The sequence below is a fragment of the Aquila chrysaetos genome, chromosome 17, assembly GCF_900496995.4.
Source record: "Aquila chrysaetos chrysaetos chromosome 17, bAquChr1.4, whole genome shotgun sequence".
In the NCBI taxonomy this organism is placed as follows: Eukaryota; Metazoa; Chordata; class Aves; order Accipitriformes; family Accipitridae; genus Aquila; species Aquila chrysaetos.
Window position 1 is genome coordinate 29,673,771 of NC_044020.1, and position 21,781 is coordinate 29,695,551.

Below are 21,781 nucleotides of genomic sequence, written 5' to 3' on the forward strand. Positions count from 1 at the left end.
CGGGACGGGCCTGGCGCGGCCCCTGCAGGCCAGGAGGAGGCCCGGTGCCACCTCGGGTCTGTCGGTGGGGCGGCGGGCAGCGGCGGCGGGCAGCCCCGCGCCGTTGCAGAGCCACAGGAAGCCACTCGCTGACACTGTTTGCTTTCTCGCCTGCCGTCGAGAACCTAATTCCCGTGTTACCCTAATTCCTGCGTGACCGGCGGTAGAAGGCCGGCGTGCCACGGAGGGCACAGCTGTTGCCCTACGACAGTCGCTCTGCCGCCGGCTCCACTCCACGCTCCGCTCCTGCCCTGAGCAGAGCCGGCATCATGTCTAGCGGATGGGGAGCGGTGAAGGGCCAGGAGCGTAGTGTCCTCCACGATCCGGCCTAGAGCCAGCAAGAGCTCTCTGTGCCCCTGGGCTGGAGAACAAATACCGATTTGTGCCCATCAGTAGGTGTCCGGTGTCTAGCTGACGGTCATTCAGCACTTAAACCCCTTCTTTCTTACCTCTGAAAGCTGGGTACGATGTCAGCCTTCCCCCAGCCAGGGACCTCCCCCGATCACTGGGGGGTTTCACAGCTGGCAGGCGGCCTTGGGAGGGCCAGGCTGAGCATTAGGAAACACCAGCAGCACCAGGCAGGTGGGACAGGACACCCAGGGAGGCTGTGCGCTCGCTGCCCTCGCGGGTCTTCAGGTGAAGCAAGGCAAAACTGTGGCTGACCTGCTCTAGCGACGGCCATAGTCCGGGTTTGAGGGCCAGCTGGGCTGGAGACCTCCAGGAGTTTATTCTGGCTAACTTGTCAGTGACACTGTGGGTGCAGCCACCCAGCAGCAACGCATGTCCCACTAGACTTTTGTCACCTACAGCTCCCCTCTTTGCCATGGAACAAACTAATCCGACAAAGGTGTTTTCCAAATGGCATGGCCGGGGTTAGGATTTTGTTGGCCCGTGCATGTAAACTGGGATGAGGGGTTCCTTCGTGCTCCTCTGTTAAAAAGCCAAGTCACAAACTACTGCGCTGTAGACCAAAACCTACCGCGTGTTTTTAAGGGGTTTACAACTTTTATGGAAGTCAACAGGTTCTTTCTTGGATTTCCACGAGCGGGATGGATGCTGGACTGAGCCTGGAATAAGTGAGGCTCGTGGCACAAGACAAGCCTCTCGCAGGCGCTGTTTGGTTATGGCTGAAAGCCACAGGTGAGCAGTTTGAATGCTGAGCTGTGAATGAAGAGTGACTGAGGTCTCACTCAGAGAGGTCAACTACGACAGTGGCAAACACTAAACTTAACAGACTTTTAATATCTCATGGATTTTGACTTACAGGAACTTCGCTGAGCAGAACAGAAATAACCTCAGCAAACTAGATAACCTGACTGAGAAAGGCTGCCTTCCTATGCACAGTAGGCAAAGAGAAGAAAGTACACCCATTTATCTGAAATATCTATAAATACGGACCAGCACTCATCTCCGTGCTCTTCTTACACCAGACTGACAGCTTCCTTTTGCAATTTAACTGGAAACCAGATCAAAGCAAGCTGGGGAAAAAGTAAATGCAATAGGGGTGATCCTACAAGGCTTTTTAGAGCCTAGGTTACGACGTGAATTCATAAACGAGGCCCAAATAACAAATCGAAAACACACACCCCAAAAAAGAGACTTTTGATTTGCTTTCTGTTTTCTCCCGTCACGCACCCATGAATCACCTTTGCAGCCAGAGGCGCCTCAAACACGCACCAGCAAGCCTCTGAGGCCGAGCAGCCTTTCTTACCGCTGTTTATAAGGTGAAAACAAATGGCAGCCGCCTTAAAAACTAAAAAACAAACCAAAGCAAACAAAAAATAATAATAAAAAAAACCCCAACCCTCCCCACCTCGACCCGGAGACCTTCCCAAGCCTCTCACCCGCCCCAGTAACTGCCACACGGCCGGCAGAGGCGGCTTTGGGAGGATAAAAGCTGCTGGGGGCGGCGGTTGGAGCCGTTACCTCAGGCTGCTCGCGCAGGTGGGTGAGGGGTGGCGGGAGCGGCCTCGGGCCGGCCGGGCGGGTCCTGTGAGGCGGCGCAGCGCCCGCGCGCCGCCTCACAGGACCCGCCCGGCCCAAGCTCCTCCTAACCGCCCTAGTCCGCTCTCAGCTTCATCTCCCCCTTCCCTCCGCAGCGCCATGCGGCTCTTTCCCTGCGCCGTGGTGCTCTTGGTGCTCCTGGGGGTCCTGCGCCATGGCGGTGCCTCAGGTGAGTGCGGCGCGGGGAGGTGGTGGCGGCAGGGGAGGTGGAGGTGGTGGTGGTGGGGTGTGTGTGGTCACGACACGGGACTGTGGGCCGTGGCCGCCATTAGGCAGCCGGAGGGCTGGTGGAACCCGGCTTCTAGCGGGGAGAGGGTGTTTTTGGCCGGGTCGATGTCTAGCAGGATGGAGGGGAGGGGGCTTGTTGTGAGGAGAGGCCTGTAGGACCCTTTTTGGGGGGTGTCCCTGGCGGTGGGGAGACCTGCTGCTGTCTCAGGGGTCGTGCAAGAGTGAAGATCAAACCGAAGATGCAGCTGTCTGTGGAGCTGGAGAAGAGTTATATATTCGTGGTTATCTTAATCTTTGATAGGGGCAGGGAGAACCCATTCCCCCCCTTTTTTTTCCTTTTTATTTTACAGCTTAATTGCTATGAACGCCATCATTTTACGTGGATATGCTGGACTAATTTTTACCATGCCGTTGCAGGGATACAGTGCAGGCTGATGAGTCTGGTGTAGCGTTGTGCTCCTTCTAAGGAAACAAGGTGGCATTTACTATCTATGAGTTTATATGAGAAAAGGAACAAGGTTAATAGCGGGATTTTTTTTTTTTTTTGACCACATACAGGTGGTTTTGTGTTCCCAGCACCCTGCGAATTGTGTGTTGAAAACCACTGTCCCTATAAAATTGAGGAAATGAGCGAAACCCCCTAGAACTAGGAGCTTGGTTCTTAAAATTACTTGTTGGCCATGCTGATGTAATCTGACTTTATTTGGCATGGTTGGGTTTTTTCTGTAATTCCCCTGTGTTCCTGCATGTGACTAAAATAGGAGTGTAGGTAAGTGTACTATAATGAGTATAGCTTGTGAAGATTTAAGAGCTGCTTACTTTTTTCTGGTTAAACTCTTATCTGTTCAAATAAAGGAAAAAATAATCAGTTTCCTTTCAGAGATAAGCAAGCACTGCCTTATGTTAGGGCTGATCTAAGCCTCCTCTTAGTTTTTCTTTATTTTTAACCTTGCCTCTAATGAAGCTTAATTGTCCAAAAGAAATCTATTCTTGGGATACTTGGCAAGGCTGCAGGACAGAGTTTGGAATCAGTCTCAAGTGTGGAAGACTTCTCCTTCCAGCTTCCCCTCCCCATGTCTCGTGCCCAAGATCTTAGTGGAGAGCCAGGTGTTCTGTGCTTCTTGCAGGCCCTAGAAACTTAGGCTTGCACCTGATGGTGGCAAGCAGGTCTGAGAATGAGGGCTCAGTGTTCTTAGATCTTAATATTTATATTAAAAGATGCTGACAAGCAGTTTGTCTCCCAGACTTGATTGAAAATGGATCATGTGCTGAGTCATTTTTTTTACAGTATGTAAAAAGGCAGAATGAATATGGGACTAAGCTAACTACTTTGCCTTGAAGGAGCCTGTTGCTGTATTTCCTTGCAGAATTGAGAGTGGAGGGGGCAAGTGTTTTCCTCACGAAAAGCTAGTAAGCTGTGTAAATTGTGTACTAATGTCTAGCTGATCATTAGGCCCTTTAAACAAGGACACTTGCTTAATGGTCCACTTATTTGAAATTGTCTTGTAGTTATTCAGTCTTAGACACCCAGGTTTGTAGGAATGAGCTCTGCTATCTCCTAATAGAAGATCCTGCTTCATTTTAAAAGTGCAGATAAGTAAAATCTGTGCACGATGGCCTATGTTACCTTTCTGGGGTTCTGACAGGCTGCAGCTCTTCAGACTTAAGTATTTGTGCAGAAATGTTTTATGTATCATGTTTGTCACCTTCCAGGGAGCCCCACCTTCATGAAGTAGGAGTGCAACTGGCCTTGTTTGCTACATCCAAACCAGGTTATTTAGTGTTGGAAAAACTAAAGTGAATTTATAGTAATCAGGATTGAGCAGTGCACTTTTCATAAATGGAGCTTATCTGGATGAACTTGGTTTGTGCTAGCTGTTTAGTCTATGCAGAGACAACACTTTAAGTTAACACAAAGCTATTCAGCTGTCTGAATGTATTGGACAGCTGGTCACTTGCATCTTGAAGCATTATTGCCCAGGTGTGTAAGTGACAACTTAATCAACAGTGCTAGCAATGCAACAGAGCCCAGGTCTTGCGTGTTCTGGCTGATAATAAAAGTGGATTAGTAAAACTGTAAGCAGGTGAGATGGGTACTTCTTCCCTCACTTTTCAAACTGTAGAAGACCTCACTCATTACCTTTAACTTGGTGAACAGAATAGTCTTCTGGGATGGGAGTGGTGCAGCTGGTGTCAAGCCACATTCTGTGGCACTGTCTGCTTTAAGCATCAAACTGTACTCTAAGCATGAGTCTCAGTACACATGCAATTAAAGTTTAGAAGCTTTCATAAATGTTCTTGCTTCTTTTGGAGGTGGGGTGGGTGGTGTCTGTATTTGGGGTTTTACTAGTGTGGGAAGACAGAGACCTTGTAGCAGGACTCTGCTATGCATCCATGTATGCATGGCCTTACAAGTCTGATATGACTGCTGGCTTTATTCTCTTAAGTAACTGTATACTCATGTTTTCCCTACTCAAACTAGTTTTCAGTCTGAGCTTGCATTTCATCTCCATTAAACATCTTCATGTGACTACTTGTTGACTTACTCGCTACACTGGAAGGTGGTTCTTACCTCTTAAAGCTTACATAAGGTTATTCTGCATATCCACTGTACTTTGGTTGGCACACTAGAAATGCATTTTCTCTGACTGTAGAGAACCTCTTTGTCTGAGGCAAGCATAATGTTTGAGCATGGCTCTGTAGGTAAAGACTGTTCCTGTAGGGGCAGCAATGGCATCTCTTCAGTTGTGTTTCATAATGGAAATTGGAATGCTAGGTGTCATCAAGAACCTCGTATGGTTAACCGTTTGTTGGTGATGAGGAATGACACTTGACTATTTGAGCCAGAAATGTGGTTTACTTTAAGCATCAAATGGTTCAAGCTCCCCGTTGCTTGTTGGGGAAACTGCATGTCTCAGGGAAGGGATAATAAATGCTGAGCCTCTGTAGAGTTGATTACCTAGTTGCTTAGAGTTAGGAATAAGGTCTTTTGATCTTGGAAGCACTCTGAGAGGTTCAATTCCTTTGCTAACTTAACTGGGTTTGCCTTTCGTGTGGGAGAAAAGATACAATGTGGAGTGACAGAATAGACTGTTGTCTGCCTCTGTTCATTAGTTCTTTTATATGCTGGACTATCTGTGCTCCTGTTCTAGTATTGGTACTAGTATACCAAGTAATACACACTCAATACTCCATCTTTGCTCTGCTCTTGCTCAGTTTCAGCAATGCTGACTTCCTTTAAGTATGTTTTCAGTTGATAATCTCTGTAATAGTGAGGGTTCCTCTGATGTATCTAACCCAAAACTACTCTGACATGTAGTGACCATCATACTTCTCCCTACAAGGCAAGGAAGAGGGGATAGCATGGCATCTTACAGGGTGTTTCCAGACCTTCACTATTTGGAGCAAGTGAAGCAATAAAAAAAAGCGGGGATGCCTGGATTTTATTCCTGGCTCTGTTGCTGAATTGCTGGGTCAACTACCTCACTTCTGTGGTGCTGTTATCTTTCCTGCATGTGCTGCCGAACCTGCAGTCCTGTTTGGTGTGCTACCTTCAGTGAGATCAAGCTTGTCCAAAGAAGAAGATTGCATGCTGTGGCCAATACTACGTGTTCATGGAGGTTGCGGTATCTGTGTTTCAAAGCATCTTTGACAACACTGAACTCTGTATGGCTCGGGTAGTCTGATGCCTGTCTGAGAACTTGCGATAGCCATAGGCCTGATGAATTGTGAGTTGGTTAATTTGCCTTGCTCTCCATGCTCCCCTTCTGCCTTGGAGCACCACCAGTGACTTGTTCAAATGTCAGAAAAAGAGAAGGCTGGAAAGGTGCTGAAGTCTGTGGCCATGTAGCTATTGCTCTTCCAGCAAACTTCTTAGAAGGGTCTGCTGCTCTGCAGTGCTTGTGAACTCTCCTTTTACTCATCTTTCAAGCCTGGCTAGAAGTGTGATTCAAGGAGCCTGTGAATAACAAGCTGAAAAATACTTGTCTGATGGATGTAGCCATTCTTGTTCTTCAGCCTCAATCTACACTCTTCTGTCCAGATTTTGGTTTAAAATGTATGTCACATGCACTGTTTTAGGAGCAGTTATGCAAACAGTAAAGCAATGTAGAACACCATGCCTTAATTTATCACACTAATTAAACTTGAGAGAGTGCCTCTGACATTTAGAGTCTCATGATCATGTTGAAGTAGTGGCTGCATGTCTTGCTGATGAATCTGTTCTTGTTTATGCAGAGGCCTCTGGGTATGAGTACAGAGGGAAGGTGAGAAACAAGGCAGAGCAATGCAGTTCCCCCCACTTGATGTAGAGTATAGAGAGGATGTAAATGGCTTCAGTATTTTCCTTCAAAGAACATCTAAGTGTGAACCTCTTGCAGTTCAGGAAACTGTGCTGAAGTTCTTAAAAATCAAAGAAAAATCTTTGTCCTGCATTCTAAGCTTTCACTCCAAATTTCTGAGTGCATAGATATATAGTCTGTGCTTTTTGAATGCTTTTCTTTAGCATTCATATTGCTAGTTGCATTTCTGGTAGAACTTAAGAGCTAAGGAGGAAAAGAGGTCTTGTGAAGGGGAGGATATCTGAATGCTGCTCAAGGGACTCTATCAGAAACTGAAGAATACACAAAGCTTTTTTTGTAGCTTTAATTTTACGTTAATTACTGTTTGAAAACTTGGAGCAGAAACTTTTTCTACCTTAACACAAACTGCAGATGATGGGACAGAAAAAGGGAAAATCTTTGTTTTTCCTCCTAGGTGGTTTATGATCCCCATATTTCAACTGGGGGTTTTATTGATGATGCAGTACTGGTATTAATTGAATTTTGGGGGTGAGCATGTAAGCGTTGAGGTTAACAAGATAATATGAGTTAGACTTTTCCTCCACTTCCTTCCTCCGCTGTGAGATGAGTGGAGGAGGCATGAGGGTAGGAGCTCAACTCTGTTTACATATCATCAAGAGGCCAAGAAGCTGGCCAAAGATGCCAATTCTTGGCAGGGGAGAGTGGAAAAAATAACAGGAAAGGAGTTACAGAGTACTGGGTGCAGTTTCAGATGAGAAGATGGTATCCCTTCCTTTTTTTGGATGGGAGGCCACCTGAGTCATCAGCAACAGTGTATATGGGATGGTGCTGTTGATATGCTGTGCTTCTGTTGGAGTACTTGACAGTATCAACCCTTTACACTAGAAGAGGCAACTTTATTGAGGAAGTACTGTGTATGTGTTTAGGCTTGATAAGTTTTAGGTCTGCTGGACTATTGTGTGTGCATGCACGGGAATTCAGGGAAAAACCTGAAAGGCGTTGTGTGTGCTCAGCAAGCATGTAGTCTGGCTGCTAACCACCAACAAAAGAGAATGTTGTGGCTTCTGTACAGCTGCTTCTCTTTCCTCCCTTGACAACCCCTGTCCATAAAGAGCCCAGCGCAGGGAGAAACCAGGCTTTCTTGCAGGACTTGAATCACAAGCCAAAGATGATTCTCAAAGAATCTTATATCCTCGGTCATGTGGTTCTCTTTAATTTAAAATTACAGTGAATCATGGGGTTGTGCTTATCATAAGAAGAAATGGTCTTGGTTGTGTCTTGGAAAAATTAGTCAGATTTTTAGATACAGAAATCAGGGTCCAACAGTCCTAATAATTAAGAATAGTGTGGGAGCAAAAGACATGTGAAATAGCTGAAAGTGGGTAAGTATACATGTGTAAATTACAGATTTGACTGTGTTATAGAAGTTGACTCCAACTCCTATGGTCCATGGGAATTCGCCCAGGAAGTCTAACAGGTATTGTGCAAGCTGGTTGGCTAATACTTGCCTGTATTTGCCAAAGAGCAAGTAGTCCTCAGTATCCTCTCTTACTCTGCTGAATGTTACTTGCTGTTGATTGCACTAGCTGGTCAGCTGCAGCTAGTGTCTGTTGCTGATGAGCTCAGCAGTATCAAATACTGAGCTCCTAGCAGGAAGTCCTGCCTGATGTGCTTAGGTGAGTGCCAGGCTGCATGGTGGGTTCTCTAGCTGTAACTGTTCTTGTAGGTATAGCTGTACAGTAGTCTCTGAAAACTTAATATAGCTTACAGGATGAGAGTAGCATAAAACAATATCTTGCTCTGTTCCTAGCTGACTAATATTGGGCTACTGGAAGCTTCCAGGCTCCCCTTGATGAATGCTTCCCTCTGGACAAAAAAAAAAAAGTCGTCTTTTTTTGTAATGCAGGTCTTCTTGAGCTCTCCTTGGGAAAATTCAGGAATGTGCTGCTTAACCAGACCAATCCAGTGGAAGCTGTAATCAGGAACATTGCAAGCAATGTGACTGTTGTTATTTTTCAAGTACATGCCCAGCAAAGCAGTGTGGTGATATCCTTTGATAAGGTACGGTAACAGTGTCACTTCTGTTCTTAAGTGCTACTTTTTTTCAACAAAGAAGTGGGCTCCGAGACATGTAGGAATATAGAACTGAAGCAATATAAATAATATGAATATCTTACCTGCACGGCTCTTGGACGGTATTATTTGAGCTTCAGAAATCCTTTCTTGTACTTGTATGTCATAGCTGCTATTTTGGAGGACTGAATGCTGAAGGAATTTCAGAGCTGGCTTGAAAATGTTTCAAGGCTCTTTGTTCTTGGTCGAAGTGGTGCTTTTGACATGTGACTGCTGACTACTATCCATCAGCTTGTCAAATTAAGAACAGATTCATGATAAGTATTTGCCAGATACCTTATACACTAAACATGATCACTTTGGGATGTTTAGTTGTCAGCTGTTTATGGGGCTTGGATCTAGCCTACAGATATGATGTCTTGTTACCCCAGCTCCTTGTCCTGAATCTAATTATCCTTTGGTGGCACATGGAAAAATTGCTCCTTAGTACTCCAGTGAAGGCTGCTACTTCTAGCCAACAATATAAGCATTCCTACTGCTATACACTAGCATCAGTTTGTCATTACTGGGATGCAGTCTAAAATACTGATTTTTTTTTTTTTTTTTTTCTTTATGGTACCATGAGACTCTAAGTGGTATTTGAGCAGAACATAGACTAATCTGAAGGTAGTAGATGGAGATATGACAGCTGCCATCCAGTTTTCCTCTCCCCATCAGTATTTCCCAAATGAGAATATACCGAGTGTCAAGAAGTATCCTGGGAAGGTTAGGAGGTGAATAACCTGTAACACAAGTCACCCAGCTCAGTCGTCTTTGTACTGGTGAAATAGCCAGGATTACAGGGCTAAGACATTACTGTTATACCTATTCAGTCTTTGATTACTACTGGTAGAATTTTCTCCTGTCAATTCAGACCCTCTTTGCATTCATGGGCCTTACCAGGCCAAGGAAAGTGATGCATAAATATAGCTATACTTCTTTTAGGGCTGGCCTGCCTCTAGAAATATGAAGCTGAGCCAGACTTTAAAGTCTGCCAGGTCCAAAGTGCTTTTTTACAGTGTTGCCTCAGATAACTGTGGCTCTCTTGGACAAAAGCATATTTTCCATGCTGAAAAATAAATTCAACTGCAGGTCAGTTGGTTGTTCTAGCCCTGTTAGTGTGATATTGCCATTGCTGCCTGATCTTTCCTCAAGACCCCTGGTTCTGAAAGGGATGGTGCTGGTGGGCATTAGATCAGTAGCTGACCTGGCCTCAAGCACTTGTCTGGCATGGCTGGTGTTAAGCCAGCTGTCATACAATCATCTCCATTCTGGTGGAGATAGTGAGGTGCTTCTGCACTTAGCACTAAAGAGCATTCTGAGAAGCAATCTCACAAATTTTTGTGAGGGATATTCCAATCCTTTTATACCTTCACTAGTGAATACATTGCTGTGCAGCAGTAGACTTTGACTAGCTAGATTTCTCTGCAACTTGCTTGTGATTATTAACTCTTTAGTAGTCTCAAACTTGTCACTTGGGTTTTTGAGCCTGAGCTAGGCAGTGTGTGGTGTCAGAGGCCACTCCCTTTTTTCCATCTTCCTTTTTTTACCAGCTAGCTGGTAAAAGGGCTGAATGCCTCATCTGTGGCAACTGGCACTGAAATGTGTGCCCTGCAGGTTTGTGGCAGGAATGTGACTCCTGTGCAATCCATCAAGCTGTGGTAAAAATCTTCTCAATTTGTTTCTGTCCAGAATCCATCTGTGAACAGCTCAGGAACTGGAGTAGACAAAGGACTGGTTTCCATTCTTCGGCCTCAACAGAGCATGTGTACGTGGTACCTTCGGTCACGGGATGCTAGTCAGGTGCTCAGCACGGCTATCTCTATTCCCTATATGGAGAAAGGTATGTTCTTATTACTTGTTAAGGGATGCCAGCTCTGCTTATTACAAGTTAACTATGAAGTGAAGTGTTGATGTGTTGACCTTTCAGAGGTGATAGTCTTACGTGGTGCAAACATATGATGGACATGCCAGAAATTCTTTTGAAATGGGCTGAAAAAGTTTAGTATGGCTGCTGAATTATGAGTTGTGTATAGGATGTACTGTATGGTCTTGTCACAACTCTAGCCTTAGAGTAGAAAACTGCTGTGCATATGTATCAGGACCTGTCTTAGACTGCAGTGAAACCACTTCTATTGACTGCAGTAAGAGAACCTGACAATTTTATGTGCTTAGCAAGCAGACTATGCCTGCAAGTACATGCATTGCTGAGGTCTTAGAACTTTTTTTCATGCTGTGTAAGGGGGAAGTAAAAACTACTGCAGTTATCTTTTTCTGTGTTCTAGATCCTATTCCTGGAGGCTGCAATCTAGAATTTGACTTGGAAGTGGATCCAAATATTTACCTAGACTATACATTGGTTGATATACACATCAAGTTTGCCCCTGCAAACTTGGGATATACCAGGTGTGTGGAAAAACTTCAGTGCACTGAGCAAGACCTTCTTTGTCCTGTATTTGGCCAAGATCATAAAACAAGATTCTGCTGAAAAGCCTGACCATCCAACTGCTGGCAGAAATCTCGTTTGCTGCAACAAACTGAGAAGTAGATGAGGAAAAGGAGGAAGGGGAGAGGATACATGAGAGAGAGAGAGAGAGAGATAAAAGTTGAGAGTTGCATCTTATGGGAAAGGTTATGCAACTTCAGATGTGCAAGCAGTCAGCAAATACTGGATCTTCCCACTTCTCATAATGACTTAATCTGTTTGAGAAGCAATTGTGTATTATAGCCAATTTCATTCCTTTACTGGCACTGAAGCATGATAATGACCTAGAGTTTTGTTTAACGTTGAGACTTCAAATTATAAGGTATTATTTCCTGAATGATGCTTGATGTCACAGGTGATAGGCAGGGAATGGGGAAGGCTATGTTCAGAGCTGTGTATAAAGCATGCATGGGAAAACAAACAGTGGTTTTGTGATGTTTGGCTGTTGTGACCTCTTGAAATTCTTGTGCTGGTTCCTTATGACAACTTGTAGGAAGCCTCTGTAAATGTAAAGGCAGGTACAGGCACAGACACTACCTGCATCAGGGTGGTTCTGCATAATACTGCTGTAGTCTGTGCTCACAAACATTTACAGTCTAGTTTTGAATTAGTTGCTGGTGTTAACTTCTAAAGAGAAGCAGCCAAATACTGCCACCTTGGACAGGTAACTTCTGAAAACTAATGTTAAGATCTGGGGGCTTGTGCTGGGCACATAGCTGATCTCTTTTTTAATTGTAGAGGAGCAAACCCACCATCCTGTGATTCAGGGACTGGTCAGAACTCCAGATGGCGACTGCGCTATGATGTCTACCAGTACTTCTTACCAGAAAACGATCTTTCTGAAATGGTACTCGTGAGCCACATACGGAAGATGTCTGAGGTGCAAAGTATCAAAGCCAATGGCATTAAAGTAAGTCTGAAGCACTGGTGTACTAGGTATGTGGCAGTGGCACTATCTTACGTTTTCTCCTCCTCTGTGCTTATCTTCCTTGAGTGACATAAGCAAGCTGCAGACGCTTCAGGCTGCTTGCTTGTATTTGGGATTTCTGGCTAGGAAATATACAGTGAGTGATGCATACAAAATGGTAACCACTCTCTCTTGGGATAGAGGTGGCTAGTTAGCATAGCCTGAAATGTGGCAGAATTGAGGTTTCTTGTAATGGATTCTGATATTAGGTAGATGTTAGTGACTAGTCTGTGAGATGTTTGTATGTCTTGCACCCTTTTGTCAATGGAACAAGCTCTTATTGCAGTGTCTTCCTGCTTGCTGAATACTGGTTTAACCACAGTGCTCCTTCAGTGATGTTGAAGGCAGCTTGCCTATAGCTATACTGCCACTCAGTGCCTGTAAATCCAGAACTAGAGCCGCTTCTGACAAAGATGGATGGTCTTCTATGATGCCCGAGAGATGCTGGGGTCTGGCATCCTCATATGCTGAGGATTGAGCATGGAACACAAGGAAGAGAGGAGCAGGGAGAATATAGCGGAACTGGACTAGAAATGGGTGCCATTTGGAGCAGCATAAAGAGATCTGATACATGAGAGCAAACACTTGCCACATGTTTACCTATCCCCCAGCAAAGAGATTGGAAGGGACAGAGGGGAGAATCTCAGTGGCTGTGACCTGCCTGGCCTTACTAGGGAGTAGAATGGTAGCCTTGCCTGCTTCAGAGGCCAGACCTGGGTTAGGAGACTGGCTGGAGACTGGCAGGGAACCTGAACTGTGTCCTCAAATGGGGAAGAGCAAAACATGAGTGGAAGAATCTTCTACTATGTTTTCTGACAGCAGAGTGCTGGAGGAAGTGGACTCTGTCCTGTGAGCCTTTAATGCTTCAATTGGTAATACTGAGAGGGTTCAGAATAGGAGAGCTCTTGCCTGGTGTTCTTGCTGATCATCTTCCTTGAGCTGCTGAGTATTGCCTCAGCTGTATGGACACATCAACATGCCATCAGTAACAGTGACAAGGAGTTCCTTGCAACTCAAAATACTCTTTACTGTTCCAGATGCTTACGCTGACAACTGATGACAAGACCAATGTCTACTTTTCCTCACTTCCTGGACAAGGTGTGATCTACAATGTCATAGTATGGGATCCTCTTTGGAATACTTCTGCTGCATACGTACCTGTGCATACATATGCCTGCAGCTTTGCTGACCTAGTGGATAACTGCTCTTCTCTCAGTAAGTTGGGACTTGTATGTCCTTGCCAGCTCATCTCAAGCTTGTGCTCCAACATGCTGAATGGTGCTTTTGAGATTTTTTTTTTTTTTTTTTTTTTTAGTGTGTGAAGGAGCTCTTTGTTTTACACTGGATGTATTTTGTTACTTTATGATGGAGTCTACTTCTTGATTGAGGAGAAATTCTAGACTGTTGAAATAAGACTAAGGAGAACTATTAGCAATTGAAGGTTTAACTTAATGGAAGTTTAATATGTGGCTTGCAAATATATAACTTGCAACTCTGTAGTACCACTCTAGCTTTTTCCATTTGAATTGGATACATAATCTTAAATCACTTGTAGGACTATAGATGCTACATGTGAAACTAAACTAATAAAACATGAACTAGATTAGGATCCAGCCTAATTTTTCGAACTGTGCTGGTGCTAACAGGAATTGGTAACCTTCAAATATTTTGAAAGGAGATAGTCGCCTAAAATAAGCATTAAAATGTCAGCAATAGTGGAATGACTACAAAGTCATGCTACTTTGTACAAAGTTGTATAATGATAGAATTTGAGCAGAAAAAGAGCAAAGCTGCCACTCCCATTGTGACTGTGGAAGAGACAAGAATAATGGGTAGAATATGGTTCATAAAGTAAGATTTGTTCTCATGATTATTTTCTTGTATACTGTAACACAAGTAACTGTTGTCAAACTCAGTGTTGTCTTATGACAACATGAGACAAATTATCTAGGCTAAACCTCTCTTCTCTAATTTAGAGAACTAGGAAAATGTGGTTTACTTTTTCAAATAGCTTAAACACCAGTAAGAATTTTGCCTAGGAGACAGAGGTGAGCTGTACTCGGATGCTGATGGTCCTTTCTGTTGCATGGAAAGTATATTAAAGGGAGATTATGATGAAGGCTGCAGCAGTAAAGACTGTAGCTGCTGCCTGGGTCACTAATCCTGTAGCACTGATTTTTATAGGTGATTGGATGTCACTTTTCTAAAGCTGACCAGAGAATTTTCAGGTAAAGCTGTATCTATATTATAAACAGCAAGTTACAGCTGCTTAACTAATTGTTACAGAAACTTTAGCCTTCTGAATAAGGAGGAAGCTCTTGATTTCTTAATCAGTGTGGAACTAGTGAAATATTCTGTTGGAGATCCTATCAAGATAACTGTTAGTTCAGGCATTGCAAATCTGCTCACATGGTGTGCCTGAAGGAGTGGTAGCTGTTAAATTATCAGTAGACTCAGTAACAGCAACCTTGCCATACCTTAGTCTCATTGTTGGAACTACTAGGCAGAATGGTCTAGTAACCCTTTCTCTCTCCTCATAGGTAAACTCTCTACCAAAGTATTCTTCACTGCTCTTGCTGTTCTTGGTCTTTTCACTTGCTTTTTCGGACACAGATTCTGGAAAACAGGTGCTGAATGTTTTTTGGTTGTTTTTTCTCTTCTCATAAGCCTGGTTGGAATTTCATAAATGTAACTTGCTGTATCTTAGAATGGTGGTGTTATTACTAAGATTCACTTGATAGTGATTACGTGCCAATTAGGTCCACTGCTTTGCTTTTACAGTATCTGAGCTTTTAAATGCAGAGCAAGAATTTTCTGTTATGCAAAGAATAGAAATGTAGAACTAGGGTGCATGCTGGGCAACATAGACATAAATATGTAAATTTTTTACTATTAGAAGTGTTTGAGGACACCCCTTTCGAGAACAAAGTGTTGTCTGGCTTTCCTTTTGTGCTTCTCAGTCAGTGAGCTGGTATGTTCCTTCCCTGTTGTAACATGAAGATGTCTGAAGATGTACTGAAGTGGGCTTGGTATGAAGTGATATGACAGCATACTAAATCTTTTTTCCTTTTTCTCTAGACTTACTCTTCATGGGCTTCATATTCACAGCATTCTTCTTCTTTGTATTCATTACGAGGGTAACTGGCCTTGGTTATGATGGTGAGTAGATGTGTCAGGATACCCAATCCTCTTCCCAAAGTATTGTTATGAATCCCTTCAGTAAAATCTGTTGTGCTTGTTGCTGGTGAGCCTTAGGGAAGGATAGGAGGATGATACCTAGGACTTGAACTGAGCTCTGATTACCATAATAGCTGAATATGCAACACAGTAACAATTGCTTCCAACATCTAATAGTGATGCAGAATTAATAGATGCAACTCTAAAAGACAAATTTTAGTATCTATTTAAGGAAGATACAGATTTTTAGAAACTCTGGAAACTTGCAACGTACTTCCTTCCTACTTCTTTCATAATGGGTGAACCTCTATTTCAGATCAAATGCAGATTTCATCTGTAAAATGGAAGGTCTGCACCCTGCTTGTTAGACTAGCAAGAATTTGTTCCTTTTGTCTTTGTCCTACCTCATATAGTTACTTTTTTTGATACACGTGCATTAGCTGTTGCAGCCATAACTGCCCTGGGAACTCAAGGTACTAATATACATAGTAGTAAGACTTTCATTCCAGCTCCATGCCACTCTGGGTAGCACATCCTCAGTTGCAGACTGGAGTCTAAGTGAAGTGCATCAAGTAAATACGGATACTCTTGTTTGGCTTTTTTCAGAAAGTTTTCATTAGGTAACAATCAAGCATGTAAGTAAAGCTACTGATACATTATTGCAGTAACTGAAGTTTTCAGAGCTTGGAACTTCCCCTTTTCTTTTTCAGTGCGTCTTACTTTGACAGCAGTAGCTGGAATTATTGGAGGGCTTTTCCTGGTTGCCAGCTGGTGGAGATTTGGCTCCGTTCTACTCTGTATGTTTATTATTGGACTTGTGCTGGGATTTCTCTTTTCATCGATGGTCTTCTTTACTCCACTAGGTATGCACTGAAATACTCTGCTGCAAAGTTCTGGCTATTGAGTGATGTGTTCCTGCAGCAAGGCTCTAAGATGAATGTTGCTATCTGGTTTATCTTAGTGTGATGTTTAACTTTCACTTTCCAGTGTTGGAAGGACTAGAGATGTACCTGAAGCCTTCTTTCAGGTGTGCTGTAATTAAAACTACTTGGGGAATCTGTACTGGTGGGAGAAGGAAACTGCTTATTCTGCAGAGAACTTGGTGAGGCTCTTCCTACCTAAGCTGCGTGCCATCTCAGCAGTCTGTTGCTCCAGGCATGCACTTGTTGTCTGTCTTGTTCTCTATCCAGAACAAGTCACAGTAGTAAATCTGTAGTCTAACTTGAAGGCTTCAAGCATAAAGGCATCATGGATTAAGAGGAGCTCTTGCTGTTACCTTTCACCATACTACAGTGCAAGTACTCTGAGAGTACTGCACTATAAGAGTCAAACTTGTATTTGCAGCTGGACTGGCATCATCAGGGTCTTTAGAATGACTTTGTTAAGCAATTTGTCTGTTGTTTCTCTCTTAAAAGCAAGCAGGGCTGCTGAGCTGGAATCCCTCTGGGACAACAGAGCATCAGTCACACTGCTTTCTCTATTATAATTTTAAATCTCAAAACTTCTGCTCAAGATCCCTTGGTGGGACAGTTTCATTCACCAGTCATCTGTGCATGACTCAAGCCACAATTCTGTGATAACCCATGCTGGGGGTCAGCTTGTCCCCTCTGTTTAATTGACAGGCTTTAGAAAGCCAGGGGAGGGAGGTGGGGGGTGGAGGGAAGTAGTGTTTGAGTGAGTTACTCTTCCTAAAGCCAGAAGAATTTGTTGCCTTGTGTTACTGTGATGGCTGCAGTTGTACCATGCCCTAGAGTCAAACTTACATAGATGCAGGTTTATAGATTATAAACTTATATAGGCAACAAAATGGCTTTTTATTGGGCAGAAGTACTCTGGTACTTTTAATTCTTACCAGATGAGTAATGTACACCTCATCAAAAATCTTTGTTTCATGGACAAGATCTGCTGTCCCAACTTAGAGTACAGGACCTATACTCAACTGGGACACTCTTTTTCTGTTCTTGTTTTGACTAACTGTGTTACAGTGCATCAAACAATCAGCATTTGAGCTCAAAAGCTAAGCTTTTGAACGCTTGTGATTTAACCCCACCTGGCAGCTAAGCACTATACAGCTGCTTGCTCACTCTGCTCGTGGGATAGGGAAGAGAATCAGAAGAATAAAAGTGAGAAAACGCATGGGTTGAGATAAAGATGATTTAATAAGTAAAGCAAAAGCCACGCACATAAGCAAAGCAAAAAACCAAATTCATTTGCTACTTCCCATCAGCAGGCAGATGTTCAGACATCTCCAGGAAAGCAGGGCTCAATCATGCATAATGGTTACTTGGGAATACACATGCCTAACTCCAAATGTCCCGCCCTTCCTTTTTCCCCAGCTTTATATGCTGAGTATGACATCATATGGTCTGGAATATCCCTTGTGTCAGTTGGGGTCAGCTGTCCCAGTTGTGTCCCCTCCCAACTTGTTGTGCACCCCCAGCCTACTCACAGGTGGGGTGGGGTGAGAAGCAGAAAAGGTCTTGACTCTGTGTAAGCACTGCTCAGCAATAACAAAAACATTTCTGTATTATCAACACTGTTTTCAGCACAAATTCAAAACATAGCCTCATACTAGCTACCATGAAGAAAATTAACTCTAACCCAGCCAAAACCAGCACAACACTGTGCAGCAGATATTTCTGAATGTATAGAATCTTTGGGGGAAAAAGCTCACCCCAACCACTTGCAAAAAAGAAAATGTTTTACTAACTGGTAAATTACATGTGGAATATGGTGTCTTTGCAGGAGACTACAGGGTCTTCCGTGATGATGTGGTGTTCTGGGTGACCTTTTCTTCTGTGGCCTTGATGATTCCAGTGCTTTTTGTTGGCTGTCCAAGAATTGTAAGTAATCTGCATTGTCACCTTGGAAGGAGAGAGGAAGGGGTGTCAGACTTCTTAATGCAAAATGTAGTCCTGCGGGATATGTATAGAAAACTTAACACGCCTTCATGAAGCTCAGCACAGGACCAGCTCTAGGGGAGTTCCTGTTCAGCCCTACTTGTGCTAAATGGTCCATAAGTAAAGGAATTACTTTTTGCAGTGTTGCACACAGCATCCACTAACACTTGCATTTAGTCGACTTCTGCTGTCTTAACAGGATGTCTGGATAACAGGTGTGTGCAGCCAATTTCTTGTAGAAGAACTGATATAAAATATTACTTAAGGAGATGGGGAATAAAGAGTGTTCATCACTCTCCTAAAGCTGTGTATTTTTCTCCCTGTCTAGCTGAACATACTGGCCTCTGCAATGGTAGGCTCTTATACAGTGATCCTAGCTATTGCTTGTTATGTCTACACAAGTCTTGCTTACATCACCTTAGACCTACTCAGAAGGGTCCTCAATGATTACTTCAGCAGAGCTTACACCAATGTGCCTTTTCAAACAAATGGTGAGTACTGCTCTTAAGACTTTTTTTTTTTTTTTAAGAAAAACTGCTGCCTTTTTTGGTTCCATTGTGAATAGTTAGTGAGGGTAGGAAGGGATGAAAGGAGAACACAGTAAGTACAGTGTGAGATTTAACACCCAGATGATAAATTCTAGTACTCCAAAAGAAATACTGAGTAGACTCAAAGGCACCAACCTTCCTGCAGGTGATATGTGACAATGGCCCTTGGGAACGGTGCTTCTCAGGCCTGGACTGCCACCTTGCTGATAAGTTTGCAGAACGGGCAGTCAAAAGGCCTAATATGGTGACTGAACAGACTTATCTCAACTCTATGTGTGTTCTCACCTTTGCATGGAATTACTCTAGGCCTGTGAGGATGCACAGACAATATTTCATTCCTTTCTGTCACTAAACTTGTTCAGTGTTTGTGCTTGGGAAAGGAAGGAAAGTTCTGCTTTGATACAGGAATCTGTTTGTTTTATCTCTTTCAGACTTCATTATCCTGTCAGTGTGGACAATGCTGGCCCTCAGCGGAGTAACTGTGCAGCTTCGCCGAGAGAGAAGTGAAGTGCCCTTTCCACCACACCCCTATCTCACCTGGAAGCGGGAAAGGGAGCGCAGAAGCACCAATGTCTTAGACCCTAGCCATCATATCCCTCCCTTAAGAGAGAGGATCCATAACAAGCTACTGCATATCAAAGAGTTTTTTCAGAAAGAGCAGCCAGCTGGGGAGAGAACTCCATTGCTTCTGTAACTTGCCGAATAACTGGTGGGAACACAGAGGGAGTATCTAGGAATGGTGAGATGAGTGATCATCAGCAAACCAGCCAGTGGTGCAGGATTTACCACTGCCGATTTGTCCTCCTTAAGAGGATTATATTTGCCCAACCTGAAAGAAAAGTTATATCTGGTACACTACATGCTGTTTTGTGACACTTTCCTCAATGGCCCACTGAGCCTGCTGTAACATGTATGTCTAGCTGCAGAATCTTGTACTAATGGTCAAGTACAGGTATTTATCTTGTGGTGATCTAGTTTGATGTTTAGGTATGTGAAATATAAAACAGCCCTTGGAAAGCAACCTGTACAATGCCGGTTCTTCCCTCGCAGTGTGGAAACTGCTGAAATATTGCCTGACTTGCTCCTGAAGATGAGCAGTCTGTCAAATTGTGAGGGATGAGAGATAAGGACCATACACAGAAAGAGTTCTCCTAGCAGGAGCTGAAGTATCACCTTCTAACATAGGTACAAAATATGTGGCTGCAGATACAATTGTTTCCAAGAAGTATTACTGAACCTTGCAAGCTAAACTAAGTGACTTGAATTTAAACTGCACTGAATTAACTGTTGTAAGTGTGCACACTGAGGGTCAGGAAGTGGACTTGATCTGAGACAAGAAGACTTTCTCCCTTGCTTTTGGATGGTTCTGTAGCAAGCTGGTTTTCTGGCCTTTGTGCAGAGATGACTGCTAAGAGAACACAAGAGGTTTGCCTCCTTGTTTGCTTTCTGAACAGCCTGTCTTGTTTCTGCTCTGGTATAATCTCTTTTCTGATGGTGCTGTCATAAAAGAAAAAAACAAAATAAGCTCTCTGTAGCCAATGGCACTTTCTTTTCCCTGGAATTGGTTGAAACACTATTTTTATTTTTAATTAATATATCTTTTAATTTTTCCTTTAAGGGGTGAAAACAGCAGCCAGCTAGCAAAATACTGACCAGGATGCTTGCTGACTGAATGTGTTCCTTACCAATTTGGATTGCATCTGCCCAAAGCAGAATGTAGTATAAAAACATATAAGGGACCGCTCTTGTGTTCAGTGGAGGATTGTGATCTTGTGGTGGATTTATTCACTTCCCTAAAAACAAAACAAACAGCCATTTTCAAAATGCAAACCAGAGCACTGTGGTTTTAGTTCACATAAATGCACAAGCAGTCCTGAGGCTGTCCTTGGTTTTACCTGCCCTTGTACCCCATTCCCAATCCTGGTCTTCACATTCAGTGTTTATGCGGTGATCTGTCATGTGTTAAATGATGGCTGAAGACTTGTGTCCTGTATCTTGATGCAGCTCGTGGCGGCTTTTGTTCTTCTCACTGTCTTTGTACCTTTAGTGCGGGCAGCAAAGTACATAGTCCTTCCTGTCTGAAGGTGAATGGCTGTTCTGCTGTTGGAATGGAACCACCATGAGTGAATACCCTAGTGGTGGAAACTTAAGTTCTTGGCCACCACTTTAAGTTCTTGGTGGTAAGTATGTAAGAAACAACTCTTCGTAAGGAAACCGGCAAAAGAACTTTATCTGGGAAGTTAGTTGAAAGTTAAACCACCCTGGCAATAGAAAGGAATGAATGACTTTAAAATGACTCTGCTTACCAGCCATTTTTCTTTAAGGAGTGAAAGCTTAATGACATAGTGTCTGAGGTGACTGAGTTCATCTGATGTTTAGAGAGACAAATCCCATGATTGCTTAGAGCTGGAACATCTGCCTCAAACAGCAGAGCATGGCTGAAATTCTGCAATTTGGGTCTTGCTTCACTGTGCTGCTGTTGTGTGGCACATGGAGGTAAATGAGGAGCTCTTTTCCCTGCCCTCTGGCAGACTGATGCTTGCCGACTGCCTTTACTGCACTGATACTGAGCATGTCTTTGCTGTATTTGATGGCAAGTAGCAAACACTTAATTTGGTATACAAATGCTCTTAAACATGTTTACCTAGGTTTTTTTATAACTGCTGTGATTAACATTGTGGAAGAAACAAGTTTAACTCTAATTTTCTATATCTTTTATAATAAAGATGTCTTTTGAAAAAATATTGGAGTTAAAGGGGTCTTTTTGAGTTCAATGACACTTTTACAACTTAGCTTCTGCCTTTGGTATTGTAGGGATAGTTTTGTTCTGAAAAAACTTTTTACTCCCTCAAGGGATGGGGGGGGAGGGAGGTTCGCTGACCTGTTGTAAGGACTTAACTGTAGTTGCAGTGACACCTAGAGGCTGAGAGTGTGGTTATGTTCTGTATGAAGCTAGTGAGGAAGTACATGGTCCAAAGAGGCTTTTTTTTCTTTTTTTTAGTAGCTTTGTCAGATGAGGT

The 21,781-nt window shown here is 43.4% G+C and overlaps 1 protein-coding gene and 1 long non-coding RNA gene across 3 annotated transcripts; one reads left to right on the top strand and one right to left on the bottom strand.

Moving 5' to 3' along the window:
• Positions 1 to 167: 167 nt before the first annotated feature.
• LOC115352522 lies at positions 168 to 2,042 on the bottom strand. The gene is made up of 3 exons (XR_003927176.2): positions 1,966 to 2,042; positions 1,626 to 1,792; positions 168 to 1,517 (listed from the first exon to the last, which is right to left on the bottom strand). It is a non-coding gene; the product is annotated as an uncharacterized LOC115352522 (long non-coding RNA).
• Positions 1,800 to 21,135, top strand: TM7SF3 (transmembrane 7 superfamily member 3). 2 transcript variants are annotated; one of them, XM_030040833.2, is made up of 13 exons: positions 1,800 to 1,983; positions 2,139 to 2,212; positions 8,479 to 8,633; positions 10,377 to 10,527; positions 10,970 to 11,090; positions 11,908 to 12,079; positions 13,174 to 13,351; positions 14,677 to 14,763; positions 15,215 to 15,295; positions 16,024 to 16,176; positions 18,059 to 18,156; positions 18,542 to 18,704; positions 19,193 to 21,135. In XM_030040833.2, exons 2-13 carry the CDS (start codon positions 2,143 to 2,145, stop codon positions 19,453 to 19,455), a joined length of 1,692 nt encoding a protein of 563 aa, XP_029896693.1. In that variant the 5' UTR covers positions 1,800 to 1,983; positions 2,139 to 2,142; the 3' UTR covers positions 19,456 to 21,135. The 2 variants fall into 2 exon arrangements, with proteins under 2 accessions (XP_029896693.1, XP_040985544.1); XM_041129610.1 differs by lacking the exon at positions 8,479 to 8,633 and having other exon boundaries at positions 1,801 to 1,983.
• The last annotated feature ends 646 nt before the right edge of the window (positions 21,136 to 21,781 follow it).